A 15,041-nucleotide genomic window follows, 5' to 3' on the forward strand; every position below is an offset into this window, starting at 1 on the left:
GAAACAAGTGACATGCCTCGGGAAGATCAATGCTCTCTTTACATTTACAAATATACTTTTTTATTAAAGGCATACAATCCCTGTGAATAAGATCAGTCGCTGTACAGTCGGGCACAGACAGGTCAGCTTTCCTCCTGTGAGCAGTGTCTGCTGTGGGTGACACAGAGGGCAGCCAGCAGAGGGACAGATGCTGTGAAGAACGAGGGAATAGACACAGGAGCAGCCCCACACAGTTCTCCTCTTCAGATGAGTGATGGCCCCTGCAAGACTACACCGAGTGACCAGCATCTTTTTCCATTTAAGAGACTCGCCCCTCTCCGCACTACCACCTCATTCAACTCCAATCTAGCTAGGATTTCCTTTCACCATTTAGGAAGTGCATTGTCCTGCCTCTGGGAGTGATGTGACAGGACCCTGCGACTGCTCAGGGAAGAAGGGGGTCATTGTATCAGGTGAGCGCCTGTTTAGTTGTGAGCACTACAGGACGGGATGAGTCCAGACAGGTGAGGAGTGAGTGCACTGAATCACTCTGTGGGTCTAAAGGAAAGGGTCTGCACAGAACACTTTGGTTTTAGGGTTCAACAGCCATGTTACTTCCATATCCGTGAATACAGATTCAAATCCATGAACCTACAACCCATCATGAAGGCAAGGCTGCCCCCTAGTGGTTTGAAATCAGGCAGAAATTCAAAACTATAAATTCACAAAAAAAGACAGACAATTGTAATCATTTTCACCAACTCTTTATTAAAGATTAAATCATCTTTATTAACTTCTCTTTTTACAGTATTTTAATAACATTGATAAAGACAAACAAAGCACTACATAAAGGAATGAACAAGGACAGGAACAATGAAGAACAGGAAAGAAAAGCATTAAAATGTACACGATTTACAAATGAGCTCAACCCCTCTGGACTTTGCTGATGAGCTCATCACAAAGTGTGGTGAGATCTTCTGCCTCTTTTTCCTACAAAAAATAAAAGGGAAAAAATTATAGAATATTTGATATTTAATAGATTTATAAACAAATAACCGCCATGTAATGTTGTCCTCTTCTCTCACCTTCTGGACCAGGCTCTTCTCCAGCGACTGCACCTTCAGCTGCTCCCTCCTCAGCTGGGCTTGGAGGGCAGATGTCTCAGACTTGTTCTTGTACCGAACCTCATTAATCTCCCCGTTTGCTCTGAAGGACAACAGATGTCAGTTAAACGCTGCAAGTCTTGCATTTGACACTTTCAACAGAGTGCAGTGAGGTTTCTTACTGGCCAATCTTCTCCTCGGCGTGGGCTTTAAGGGTCTTGTAGCGCTGCTCCTCCTTTCTGATCCTTTCCAGATAGTCCTGAGCACAGGCTTTCAGAGTCTCTTCATTCTGCAGGAAGGCCACAGGAAACATGTTACCAATCATACTGCCACTGCTATTTCTTTAAACTACGTCATGCAACTTGTGGATTATATCCGGGCAAGTGTTGTTTTCTAACCTTTTTGAAGCCCTCAACAACATCCTTGTACTTGTCCAGTCTCTTGAACAGGGCGGAGCACGATCTCTCCATGGTGTTCAGGTCACTGGAGACCAGGGGCGGCGCCAGGGGGGAGCTAGGGGGTGCTGAAGCACCCCCCAGGATTGCCAAAGCACCCCCTAAGCACCCCCAAGAAATATGTGTTTTTTTTCCGAAAATTATTATTATTATTTTTATTAAATTAAATTAGAAATATTATTGATTACATCAATGCATATGTGAAACAAACACATTTTTGACCGAAAACATAAAGCCAACACTGGTGATATGATTAGGCCAATGGTCAGCACCCATTCGATTTGTGTGTGTGTGTGTGTGTGTGTGTGTGTGGCACGAGCCATTTTGTGTGCGTGCGTGCGCGAGCGAGCGAGAGAGCTCGCCTCGCGCACCAGTGGGTATCTACCGGAGATCGTTGTGGTTAGCATCTGGTGCTAGCTAGCCAAGCTAATGGATATAAGGAGCTTTTTCAACAACAAGGTGGAGGGAGAACTCTCTCCTGTCAGACGGAGAGTCTCAGGTAACCTCAACTCAGGTGAAGTAAAGGACTCTCAGTGTTTAGATAGTTAACTTTAGTCTAGTTATCTCAGTGGGTCTCAAACGGTTTGTTTTAAAAGGGGAGTGATTTGTAAAATATCTATAAAGAAATAGAAAATCTGTTGACAGTTCTGTTTCGTATGGGTGTTGAGATGTATCCATAGATCTCTTAATGTTGCTCTCAAAGTGCACCAGATTGATGCTTTTAACTTAAATATGTAACAACAAATCTTCCCGGGGGAGCTAGCCCCCGGACCCCCCTAGAGGAGGTGAGGACCCTCCTAGAGGAGGTGAGGTCCGCTCCCCACTTGTAAAAATAGCACTTTACCCCTGCCTATATGCCGTGAGCTGATTATCGAGCCTTCATTGTAACAGTCGCGGGTGCACTGTGTGTGTGTGCGTGGGGAGTGTTGCAGTAGAAAATTCAACTGTAGCGCTGGTGCATTAATGGGAAACCCTAAATGTTTGAGCACCCTCTATGAAACGTCAAGCTACCCCACAGCACCCCCTAGAGAAAATCTCTGGCGCCGCCACTGCTGGAGACCTGCTCCTTTTCGATAAGAGCCGCAGTGAGCTTCGTCTGGGCCACCTCCCTCTCTTTCTCTTGATCAGGTGAAAACAAGAGTTAAAAGCTCTTATCATGACACCGAAAAGTCCCAAGACAAAGGCACGTACATTACATATATTAACTCACCCAGCATTTTAGCAATCATGAGCTCAAACACTGCAATTATTTTCCTGTAAAAAATAATTAAAAATTGTCAAATTTCCTTTAAAAACTAAATAAATGTTTTTTTTATGTTAAACAAACTCAAAACGAGCCTACCTCATTTCTTGACCATCGTCAAGTGTTCTTTTATATTTTGCACTCCATTGATCCTCTGTGTCCTTTGCCTATTTGAAAGTAAGACAATTATTGTTATTTATTAATAGTAAGGGATTACGTATAAAATGTTTCAAATCAAGAGGCGACTTTTAATGTACATTTATAGAAACCTGCATGTTTCAGTAATACAATGTCAAGTTTATACAAAACCACCATTTATTTTTAAAAAACATTTATTTGGGAGCTTAAATCCTAGCAAATTTGGTTTAGAATAAAGTCCCTAATGGAGGAATCACAACAAAAATAAAGGATTATCCCTCTTTTTTGAAAATGTATCAGTAAATGATGAAAAACCCTGTAAATCGAACAATCACTGCCTGTTACACATTTCTCTATTTAGCTTGTGTTGAATAAGATTGCTCTAAACTACTCTGGGGATTGTTTGATTACCACAGAAACCATAATATAGTCACGTGATTTTGGTCTTTACAAATGGTTTGTATTCACAAAGACACAAACAAAATGGACTTCAAACAGAAACCCTCTTCCTGACTGTTATTTGTCAAATGAACAAACACTGAGCAGGACATACTTGTGCCTGGACTCTGGCGATGGCGGCGTCCATGTCCTGCTGACTGTACCTCAGCACTTCAATAATGGCCTCCTCTGTGTTCTCTGTCTGAGGGAAAGGAGGGACGAGGTCTGCAAAGATTGGGGAAGCCTAGACGACAGTTCCAGTGTGAATAAATCAGGTTAGGCGAAGCATTGAATGTCATTTCCACACTTATTTTAAGAAACATTGCCATGCAGTCAGTGGTGGAATTGTTACAGTGACTCACTGGATCAAACAGTTGGAAATCATCCCTTTGTGCTCCGCTTGCATACTTTTCTGGCATCTGAGAAGTTTCAAGCCTGAGTTTGGAGGAAAAAACCAAAACAACCTTACTTGTCAAGTGGTCAACGTGGTTACATTTCAGACACATCTCATTTTGTTGAAGAAGATGTCAAAATCGGAACAAATTCAGCTCTAACGTTTATGTGTATAAATACTGTAACATTCTTATGCTCTGCCAAATTGCCACCACATTTTGGAATAATTGGTTTAAACAGATGTGTGTGTTAGATGTTTTAGGGGGAATGTGTGTGCGTTCTGTTAAAGAGTCCTCTGTCTGTGAAATTACTCCAAAGCATGACTGGGACTGCCTAAGGGTACACACACACACACACACACACACACACACACACACACACACACACACACACACACACACACACACACACACACACACACACAGTAAGGAGATGGAATCAACAAACTGCTGACTCATTGCTTAGGGTTGGCCCAGAAGTAAAACCGGCCAAACTCCTCCCCGCTTATGTGTATAAATACTGTAACATTCTTATGCTCTGGGCTCTCTTCCTGACTGGCTGTCGTGGTACGTATATCACACGGTGGTAGGAATTGAGTACGGAGTACTGTTGCAGAGTGCTCTGTATGGTGTATTGTGTTGTGTTTTACCATTAAAGCAGATTATTGTTTAACCCTTATCCCGGTTGCTTTGATTTTCTCTCCTTTTAAAACAAACTCATATAGAATCGGCGCGGAGCAGAGATATCTACTCCAACTGTGTGTGTGTGTGTGTGTGTGTGTGTGTGTGTGTGTGTGTGTGTGTGTGTGTGTGTGTGTGTGTGTGTGTGTGTGTGTGTGTGTGTGTGTGTGTGTGTGTGTGTGTGTGTGTGTGTGTGTGTGTGTGTGTGTGTGTGTGTGTGTGTGTGTGTGTGTGTGTGTGTGTGTGTGTGTGTGTATTGTTCTTAAAGGTAGGGGTAGGTCATTTTGGAGAAACCAGCTCGAGTGAGCTAGAATTTGAAAAGTACCCAACCGGGGGAAAATCTGCCACTTCCTCACAGAGCCCCTCCTCCAACACACATGAACGCGTGCACATGACCAAAAGAGGGCACGAGATAAGTTTGTGCACAGATCTTCAGCTGTATGCGTCTGAACCCCTCACAGATGCTGCATTCGTTTCTTGACTGGCACTCCGGACGGATGGCGGTAAGTTGTCACAGGCCTCTCGCTGATTAAACCCCTATCGAGGTGTCTCTTGGCAATTTTTCTTTTTTAAAAGGTGACTTGTTAAGTGGAAATGACTGTCTTTTTATTTAGTTTGAGCGTATTTCTATTTTCACCTGATTCCACCCCCCACTATTTGCTGGCATCATAGTCAAAGGAAGGGGTGGAGAAAAGGGGGAGAGGCCTGGGCTGGGAGGGGGCGGGGGGCTATACAGTCTCACGCATTACTTCAAAGAGACACCTAGATTAACATCAAAGGCTTATAACACACCAGTGTGAAATCACACCTGCCTGTTATAACACCTCACATCAAAGGGCAAACATCAAAGGCTAATTAGATGAGTCAACTCTGAGGGGACAGGGGCCAGACAGCATAACTTCAAAGAGACTGCCTTAATCAACACCTAGATTAACATCAGAGGCTTATATCACACCTACCTGTTATAACACCTCACATCAAAGGATTAGACTACAAAGGGGTGTGGGGGGACAGGGGCCAGACAACATAACTTCAAAGAGACTGCCTTAATCGTGTGCATCTGGACCCGGTGACAACATTACCTATTGACGCAGCAACCACTGTAAGTTATATTCTTGTTTAATTAGACTTCTCGGTTTCATTTATTCGACTCTGTATAATTGTTACTGTAGCTAAAACGGCTAAATCGCTTTTGAGAGATTTTAAATCTCAGATCTGCTCAGGCGAAACCTGCTTTACAGCTCTCAGCACTCAAGCCTGCATTATTAACATAGGCAGGGCCAGTCTATTGATTGCGTGAAGTAGAACTGCGTGACTCAGTCATCCTTTAGCTCAAAAAGCATTTAAATACCGCATTTAGAAACTGATGAACTCAGTGTGCATCTGGACCCGGTGACAACATTACCTATTGACGCAGCAACCACTGTAAGTTATATTCTTGTTTATTTAGACTTCTCGGTTTCATTTATTCGACTCTGTATAATTGTTACTGTAGCTAAAACGGCTAAATCGCTTTTGAGAGATTTTAAATCTCAGATCTGCTCAGGCGAAACCTGCTTTACAGCTCTCAGCACTCAAGCCTGCATTATTAACATAGGCAGGGCCAGTCTATTGTCGCCCATCAGCTGTAGATAGTTAACTAATTAACTTCAGCTGTGAGAACTGAGCAATCAGGCGTCCATTTCGGGTAGCTCTTTCCTGGAGCGGCAGCTTCAGCGGCAGACAGGCTAAGACTGACAAAGACATTAGAGTCCTACGGGAGTAAGACTGACAAAGACATTAGAGTCCTACGGGAGTCACGAGGGAGGCAAAGAGGAGGCAAATCCTACTTTGATTGAGCTAAGTATCGTTGGCGTTTTTAATTTTTACTTTTGTTGTTTAGCCCCTCATGCTATAATCATGTGTATTTTCTCCATTCCTGTTCATGTGTCTTCTCGCAATTATCACTGGCCCCGTGTATCTCCTAATCGATATAACCGGCCTGCTCTCGTCTATCCCACGTGCTCCACTGAGATCCATCATCTAGTTTCAGGTGGCCTGTGGAACTGCCAGTCAGCTGTTCCTAAGGCTGACTTCATCTCTGGCTACACCTCCCTGCAGTCTCTGGATTTCCTTGCTCTCACTGAGACCTGGATTACTCCATCCAACACATCCACCCCAGCAGCTCTCTCCACTGCATATTCCTTCTCCCATACACCCAGACCCACTGGCAGAGGAGGTGGCACTGGTCTCCTGCTCTCTCCCAAATGGAGCTTTTCCCTCTTCAAGCTACCTAACTTTACTCCTTCCACCTTTGAGTTCCATGCCGTCACAGTAACCCATCCTATACAGTTAACCATTGTTGTTCTCTACCGTCCACCAGGCGCCTTGGGGGACTTCTTGGAGGAATTAGATCATCTCCTCTCACACATCCCTGAAACTGGCCCTCCCGCTGTACTTCTCGGAGACTTCAACCTCCAGATGGGGAAGATAGACGAACTAACATCTCTGTTAACCGCCTTTGCTTTCTCACTCTCTCCGTCCCCACCGACTCATAAAGCTGGCAATGTCCTTGATCTCATATTCTCAAGGAACTGCGCTACTTCTAACCTCTCTGTAAACCCGCTCCACACATCCGATCACTTCTTCATTTCATTCTCTCTATCCCTTTCCAAACATAACAAACTAATCTCTTCCCATCCTACACTTGTCCGCCGTAACCTTCGCTCCCTCTCTCCCTCTACCTTTGCCTCGTCGGTGCTCTCAGCCCTCCCTTCCTCTGATTCGTTCCAACTACTGCCTCCAAACTCTGCTGCAGAAACTCTCCTCTCTACTCTCTCATCCACTCTGGACTCGCTCTGTCCTCTGACATCTCGGCAGGCTCGTCAGTCCCCTCCGGCTCCCTGGCTAAATGATGCACTGCGTGCTAATAGAACCGTCCTTAGGGCAGCAGAGCGGAAATGGTGGAAATCCAAACACCGTGACGACCTCCTAACCTATCAAGCTCTCCTCTCCTCTTTCTCTGCTTCGATCTCTCAGGCAAAAAGCACTTTCTTTCAAGATAAGATCCAATCTTCCTATTCCAATCCTAAAAAACTATTTTCCATCTTCTCCACCCTCTTGGACCCTCCAAAAGCTCCTCCCCCCTCCTCACTTCTGTCAAGCGACTTTGTTACCCACTTTGAAAAAAAGGTTAATGATATTCGCTCTTCTTTTTCTGACTCACCTTTACTCACCGCTGGGTCACCAGACCTTCCTTCCACCAACACACTAACCTCCTTTTCCCCTCTCTCTCCAAGTGAGGTTCTTACCCTCATTACCTCTGCCCGCCCTACCACCTGTCCTCTGGACCCTATCCCTTCAAACCTCCTTCAGACTATCGCTCCTGATATTCTACCGTTTCTCACCCATTTCATCAACACTTCTCTAACTTCTGGTCACTTTCCAAACAGTCTCAAGGAGGCAAGAGTAAACCCTCTCCTAAAGAAACCCACTCTCAACCCGTCTGATGTTATAAACTACAGGCCTGTCTCTCTCCTCCCGTTCCTGTCTAAATCACTTGAACGCGCTGTCTTTAAACAACTCTCCTGTTATCTCAATCAGAACCAACTTCTGGATCCGCACCAGTCTGGTTTCAAGGCAGGTCACTCCACAGAAACTGCTCTCATTGCTGTCACGGAGGAACTGCACACTGCCAAAACTGCATCCCTCTCCTCTGTCATCATCCTGTTGGACCTGTCTGCTGCATTCGACACGGTGAATCATCAGATCCTCCTTCGCACTCTCCAAAAACTTGGAGTTTCTGGCTCTGCACTTTCCCTCCTCACCTCATACCTGAAAGACCGTACCTACAGGGTGACTTAGAGAGGGTCTGAGTCCGACCCTTGTCAATTAACTACGGGGGTCCCTCAGGGCTCTGTTCTTGGTCCCCTCCTCTTCTCCTTGTACACAAACTCGCTCGGATCAGTCATTAGCCCGCATGGTTTTTCTTACCACTGCTACGCTGACGACACCCAATTAATTCTGTCCTTTCCCCGCTCAGAGACCCAGGTCGTCGCACGCATCTCTGCTTGTCTAGCTGACATCTCTCAGTGGATGTCTGCTCACCACCTCAAGCTCAACCTTGACAAGACTGAGCTGCTCTTCCTCCCGGGAAAAGATTGTCCAACTCTTGACCTGACAATCAACATCGGCACCTCAGTTGTTTCCCCGACTCAGACTGCAAGGAATCTGGGTGTGACCCTAGATAACAACCTGTCCTTCACTGCAAACATCGCTGCTACAACCCGCTGCTGCAGATACACGCTTTACAACATCAGGAAGATACGTCCCCAGCTGACTCAGAAAGCGACTCAGGTTCTGGTCCAGGCTCTCGTCATCTCACGCCTAGACTACTGCAACTCCCTCCTGGCTGGTCTACCTGCATGTGCCATCCGACCTCTGCAGCTCATCCAGAATGCAGCGGCTCGTCTGGTTTTCAACCTTCCTAAATTCTCCCACACCACTCCGCTCCTCCGCTCCCTTCACTGGCTTCCGGTAACTGCTAGAATCCACTTCAAGACACTGGTACTTGCTTACCGTGCTGCGAATGGATCTGGCCCTTCCTACATCCAGGACATGGTTAAACCGTACACCCCAGCGCGTGCACTACGCTCTGCATCAGCCAAACGACTCGTTGCGCCCTCGCTGCGAGGGGGACCCAAGTTCCCATCGGCGAAAACACGTGGGTTTGCTATCCTGGCTCCAAGATGGTGGAATGAGCTCCCCATTGACATCAGGACGGCAGATAGCTTGCACATCTTCCGGCGCAAACTGAAAACTCATCTCTTTCGACTCCACTTCGAGCGTTAGAACGATTAACGAAGCACTTTTATACCAATAAAGGACTGGATTACCTAAAGCCAGTTGAGTAGCACTTGAAATGTTTGGCTCTATGAAACCTGATATACTTATATGATTCTGTTTTCTTCAAGGTTGTGTCTTCCTGGTCGAATGTACTTATTGTAAGTCGCTTTGGACAAAAGCGTCAGCTAAATGCAATGTAATGTAATGTAATGTTAATCAACACATCAAAAGGATTAGACAACAAAGGCACTACACAGGGGGGCTTTTCACACCTGTTATAACACCCATCAAAGGATCTTGAACAAAGAGAGGCGGGACTTAGCTCATTAACATGATTGTACCCACTCACATCAAAGGATCTCGAACAATGGGAGGCGGGACTTAGCTCATTTGCATAAGTAGGGAGAGGTGTGACCTGTCACACCACCTGTCACTTTTTTGACGAAAGGGGCATCCTTACTACTACTGGTGTCAGCTGCTACACTAATTATAATAGTTATATTTCTTAATTAATTAGGACCTGAGCACGAAGTGCAAAGACCTATTGAAATCGTCAGCAGTATTATTCTTATTTTACCGGTTCTGCACTTTCGACCTGTTTTTGAGGGGCTTGCGACACTATTCATGTAGCGACATTTGGCAACGCCGCCAGGACGGGTGAAAATGTTGACATTCTGGATTCGATGGGTGAAACATTTCAAACTTGCTCTCTAGCGCCACCTGTGAACATTCAGTTTTTCGAACAAATTTACAAAGTCCCAGCGTAACTCTGACGGACCTGAAATTTTGCACACTTATCCGGGTGCAGCAGCTCTACATATTATCTCAAAATCCCCATCAAATCCCGAAGCCACTTTGATTTTTTTAAATTAGCATAATGTGAAAAACAGTGAAATATTAACTGAAATTCAAATTTCTTGATTTTCCACACCAAACTTAGTGCACAGCATCAGTGGAGGGTCAGACACATTACCGTACAAAATGAGCACGAGGTGTGGAAAAATGTGGCCGACATCAATCAAAACGTATTAGCAAAAGGGTGTGGCCTACACATAAATTCATCCAAAATGTATCCAAATATCACAGATTTCGGTGGATAGGTTCAGTGTGTCTTGGGGAATAGGCACAACAAACAATGTTCATTTCGGACAATAAGGGGCGCCAAAAACACAACTAATTTATATCTCAAGAACCGATGGACTAAAAAAATATATGTTGTCATAGACATACTGGCAGGGTGAGTATAAACTGAGATTTAAAGGTTCGCAACCAATGAAAAATTTGGGCGTGTCCTATTCAGTTTTTTTCTCGAAATCGAAGGGTTAAAAAATGTACTGAGCCATAAGTAGGGGAAAAAATGAGTTACAGCCTTTAAATTCGGAACGCATGTCACAGCCCACAACCTTTTCCAGACTGTAGAAAAAAATCGTACGTTTTAGCAAATATGGCTCAGTAGCGTCCCCTATTGTGCGGTAGTCAAATATAGTTTCTTCGAACTACCCGAAACTTGGCACAGAGATTTCTCATGGAAATGCGGACATATTTCAAAATGGCTTCCATTATCCCCGCCCCTTATTAAGTCGGCCATTTTGAAATATGTCCATTTTAAGCGCATTTTCGCATACTTCTCCTAGGAAAATTCCAAACCAGGACAAAATCAGCCCATATCCAATGTGATGCTAAATTGCAAATGAATAATCGACTGCTCAAACGGGGAGCTCGTAAGCTAACAGAACATGTACCAATTTTGACAATTTAAATGCCACAAAATCGCTAAAATGACTTTTGGACGCAAAACTTGGAACACACGTCACAACCCACGTCTTTTTCCAGACTGTACAAAAAAAACGTACATTTTTGTACACCAGCTCAGTAGCGCCCCCTATTGTGCGATAGTCACATATAGTTTCTCCAAACTACGCGAATCTTGCCACCGACATTACTGATGGAATTGCGGACATATTTCAAAATAGCTTCCATTAGCCCCGTCCCCCAGAAAGTCGGCCATTTTGAAAAATCAGTGTTATTCATGCATTTTAAGCGCATTTTCGCAAACACCTCCTCGGGAAAAGATCGGAAAAATTCCAGTCCAGGACAAGTTAAGCCCATATCCAATATCATGTTAAATTGCGAATAAAATAGTTGCTAGCTCAATCGGGGCGAACGTAAGCTAACAGAGAATGTACCATTTTTGACGATTTACATGTCTCAAATGACTCCAAACTACTCGCATATTTTTCCAGATATTCACGAAACGCTGTATACACATTGCTATATGATGGCACACAAATTTACCAGCAACAGCTCTGCTTATTAATTTCCCACACGAACCATAAACACCCAATACATATAAAAGTCCAAACAATGTATGGTGAAATGTTTTCCATCTTTGTTTTTCTATCTACGACTACAAACAGTCTTTCCACTACAAGCAGAACAGTAACACATCTTTCTATGCAATACAATAGAACACATACTTTAAACCAGCAGGATGTAAACAGAGGAGAACAGCCGGTCTGATTTAGTGTCATGTGATTATCCTGTAATAAGTAACATACACGGTGTTGATCGGCTATATAACAGTTCATTTATTGTCACGATACATGTGTTGTGTAAGACATTTGAATCAATTTGATACGTCAATATTAAATGTACCTTTATTTTTGAAAAACTTTATTGTGAAGGACAAACCGGATGTCACATTTCCGGTATTACCGGTTTAGGGAGAGACTTAATTCAGGTAGTTTGCCTTGGCTGTGTGTGTGCGCGCGGAGGTTTTGTCGTCAACAGACTCATTAAACTACCCACTTCTCGGTACATAGAAACCCTGCTCCACTTTGTCAAACGTGAGTAATATAGCAATTGGTGTGTTATACTGAAATGTGTTGACGTTGTATGCTTTTCATTGGAACATGCGGTGGGTGGGTGCATTGCTAATGCTAGTTAAGCTAATGAAGCATGTCCATGCTACCTCACGCGGGGATAGCAATGCCATTGAAGACCAGTTTAGACCAGACAAAGAGGAAGGTAAGCTATGTTAGCCTAGCGCATGTTAGTACCTAGCGCCACTTGTTTTGATGTACGTTTTTGTTGATAACCTCGCGAGTTTGTATCTTTCAGTGTTGAGGTGGGCACCGTCAGATTCTGTGTCTTTACGGTCATAAACAATGTGTTGGATGTGGAGCTAGGATAAGTAATAAGGGAGCTAGGAGTGATTTTCGGTGCAGTAATAGGTTAGCATTTTTCGCTCGGGGCTAATTCAGAGGCTCACTGTTAGCATTGTGTGTTTTTTTTTGAAAAAATTAATTAAAAAGATCAGTTAAATGAGTTTTTTCCCGTTCTATGGATATACAATATTCATAGTTTATAAAATATTAAGGTTCCTTAGACGTTGTTTCCTGCAAATGACGCGATTTCGGGTCCGTGGGGCCTAAGAGGATAACAGAGTATGTTTTATTTTTTTATTTTTTTCACAACAGTTGTATTTGGATGGAATGAATACCTATAGTGATAATTCAAAGTAATAAAATGATTTTTACAGTGAAAACGTTCAAATGGAACTGATGGTTCCCAAATTACCCAGAGGTGAGTCCCCCTGGACTTTATTTTTCTAAACCTCTCTTAAAAAGGTCAAATTTCACTTGTTTTGCATCAATCTTGATACAGGGTACTTATTATATGTTATAGTTTGGATTCCTAAAGGTTTTAGTCTACTAACCCATCATTCAAGGGTGGTTTTCACTATAAGTAATGTTTTTTCTTTAGGCGGACATTAGAATTTACATGTTTTTACTATGTTCCATCTGAATTTACTTTAAAATAAAAACATCTATATTGTACGGTGGCCCTGAAGTGCAAGACACCACAGAATTTCACAAAACACAACAGCATTTCACAAAACGCCACAACATTTCAGAAAACACAAGAGCATTTCAGAAAACACAACAGCATTTCACAAAACGCCACAGCATTTCAGAAAACACAACAGCATTTTACAAAACGCCACAGCATTTCACAAAACGCCGCAGCATTTCACAAAACACCGCAGCATTTCACAAAACACAGCAGCATTTCACAAAACACCGCAGCATTTCAGAAAACACCACAGCATTTCACATTGGACGGAAAGGGTATTCCTTAGGGAGAACACTTATTGTTTGTGATTGGACAGAGCCAGCCAGAGAAGCACTGCTGTGATTGGTTGTTTTTGCTGCCAATCAAGAAATGACTTCGTGATTGGCCCAACACATCAGCCGTTAGCTGTTAGCACACACTCAGAGCTCACAGGTCCTCATATCTGTTCAGAAACTGGACAAAAGTTAAAGATATGCAAAACACAGACTGTCTATGTCATGGCGAATACAGTCGCTGCTTTATTTATGTCTGTATGATGTTGTTGTGAGTGTGGACGGAGCAGCTACAGGTTAGTTTAGCCTGATCGATCCGATTCCGATAGGATTTACATGGAGATACGCCCCGCCCCCTCTCCAGCATCTTTTTTGAATGACAGGAGTAAACACAGAATTAATGCTTTATTAATTTATGGTTTTTAAGGGGCTTATCTCCATGTAAATACTATGGTAGACTACCCAATATTCGCATCGCTCTAATCGCTCGAGTTTCACCGCGGCTGTCAGCTGTGTTTGCTCCTGTCATTCAAACAAGACGCGCTGGAGAGTGGGCGGGAAGTATCTCCATGTAAATCCTATGGGAGATACCAACTACAACAAAATGAACATATTTGACCGTGATTTAATTGTAATACACGTTTCAAAGTGATGCCGAAGTAACTACATACTGATAACGGTTAGTAAAAACCATGAATTAATGCTTTGACAAGCTTTTAAAATGCGTGTTTTCTGAATGGAATCGGATCCATCAGGCTAAACTAACCTGTAGCTGCTCCGTCCACGGTTGGGATTGTCGGACGTTGACCAATCACGAAGCGTCATTTCTTCACTGGCAGCAAAAACAACCAGTCACAGCAGTGCTTCTCTGGCTGGCTCTGTCCAATCATAAACAAGAAGTGTTCTCCCTAAAGGAATACCCTTTCCGTCCAATGTGAAATGCTGTGGTGTTTTCTGAAATGCTGCGGCGTTTTCTGAAATGCTGTTGTGTTTTGTGAAATACTGTGGCGTTTTGTGAAATGCTGTGGCGTTTTGTGAAATGCTGTCGTGTTTTCTGAAATGCTGTGGCGTTTTGTGAAATGCTGTTGTGTTTTCATTTGAAGTCATACGCTAATATTAACCAATACACAGCTTCAATCATTACTTTACTTACCTTGACCACATAACAGCTGTATGCCACGGTTAAGGCTCCTCCAGACAGCCTCCGCGATAATCGATCGTCGACGAGCCTTTACAGAAATGTGTTTTCCTTCGAGGCGGCGAGCCCACATACGTTTCCCGGTCGCTGCCGGAAGACCTGGGAGTCCGGGACGCGAACGTTTGAGAAATGACGAACGGCTCATTTCGGAGGACACGCGCGCATCTGCTTGACGCCGGGACGAGCCTCCCCTACAGGCGCTCGGACGCGAAGGCCCGCCCACAACTGCGTGCACGTCTGTGACCGCAGTTTTAATTAAGATAAGATATTACTGTATTGATCCCAATTTGGGAAATGTTTGTGTTGCAGCAGCATAACAAGAAAAACAAAATATAAGTTATTATATATACAAAAGTATGTGAGGGATGGAATATTAAATTGAATATAAATGTAAAATGTACATGTGATTTTACGTCCAAGAGAAGCTATGGAGCAGAGAGTTCTCTGCCAGCCAGAGGTGATT

General features: G+C 43.7%; 1 protein-coding gene across 1 annotated transcript; it reads right to left on the bottom strand.

Moving 5' to 3' along the window:
• Positions 1-726: 726 nt before the first annotated feature.
• On the bottom strand, positions 727-14,559 carry LOC117550082 (transforming acidic coiled-coil-containing protein 3-like). The gene is made up of 10 exons (XM_034222380.1): positions 14,534-14,559; positions 3,719-3,791; positions 3,472-3,600; positions 2,880-2,947; positions 2,748-2,791; positions 2,598-2,665; positions 1,481-1,573; positions 1,265-1,371; positions 1,065-1,185; positions 727-969 (listed from the first exon to the last, which is right to left on the bottom strand). The coding sequence occupies exons 1-10, from the start codon at positions 14,542-14,544 to the stop codon at positions 904-906; spliced, it is 780 nt and encodes a 259-aa protein (XP_034078271.1). The 5' UTR covers positions 14,545-14,559; the 3' UTR covers positions 727-903.
• Between the last annotated feature and the right edge of the window lie 482 nt (positions 14,560-15,041).

The sequence above is a fragment of the Gymnodraco acuticeps genome, unplaced genomic scaffold, assembly GCF_902827175.1.
Source record: "Gymnodraco acuticeps unplaced genomic scaffold, fGymAcu1.1, whole genome shotgun sequence".
In the NCBI taxonomy this organism is placed as follows: Eukaryota; Metazoa; Chordata; class Actinopteri; order Perciformes; family Bathydraconidae; genus Gymnodraco; species Gymnodraco acuticeps.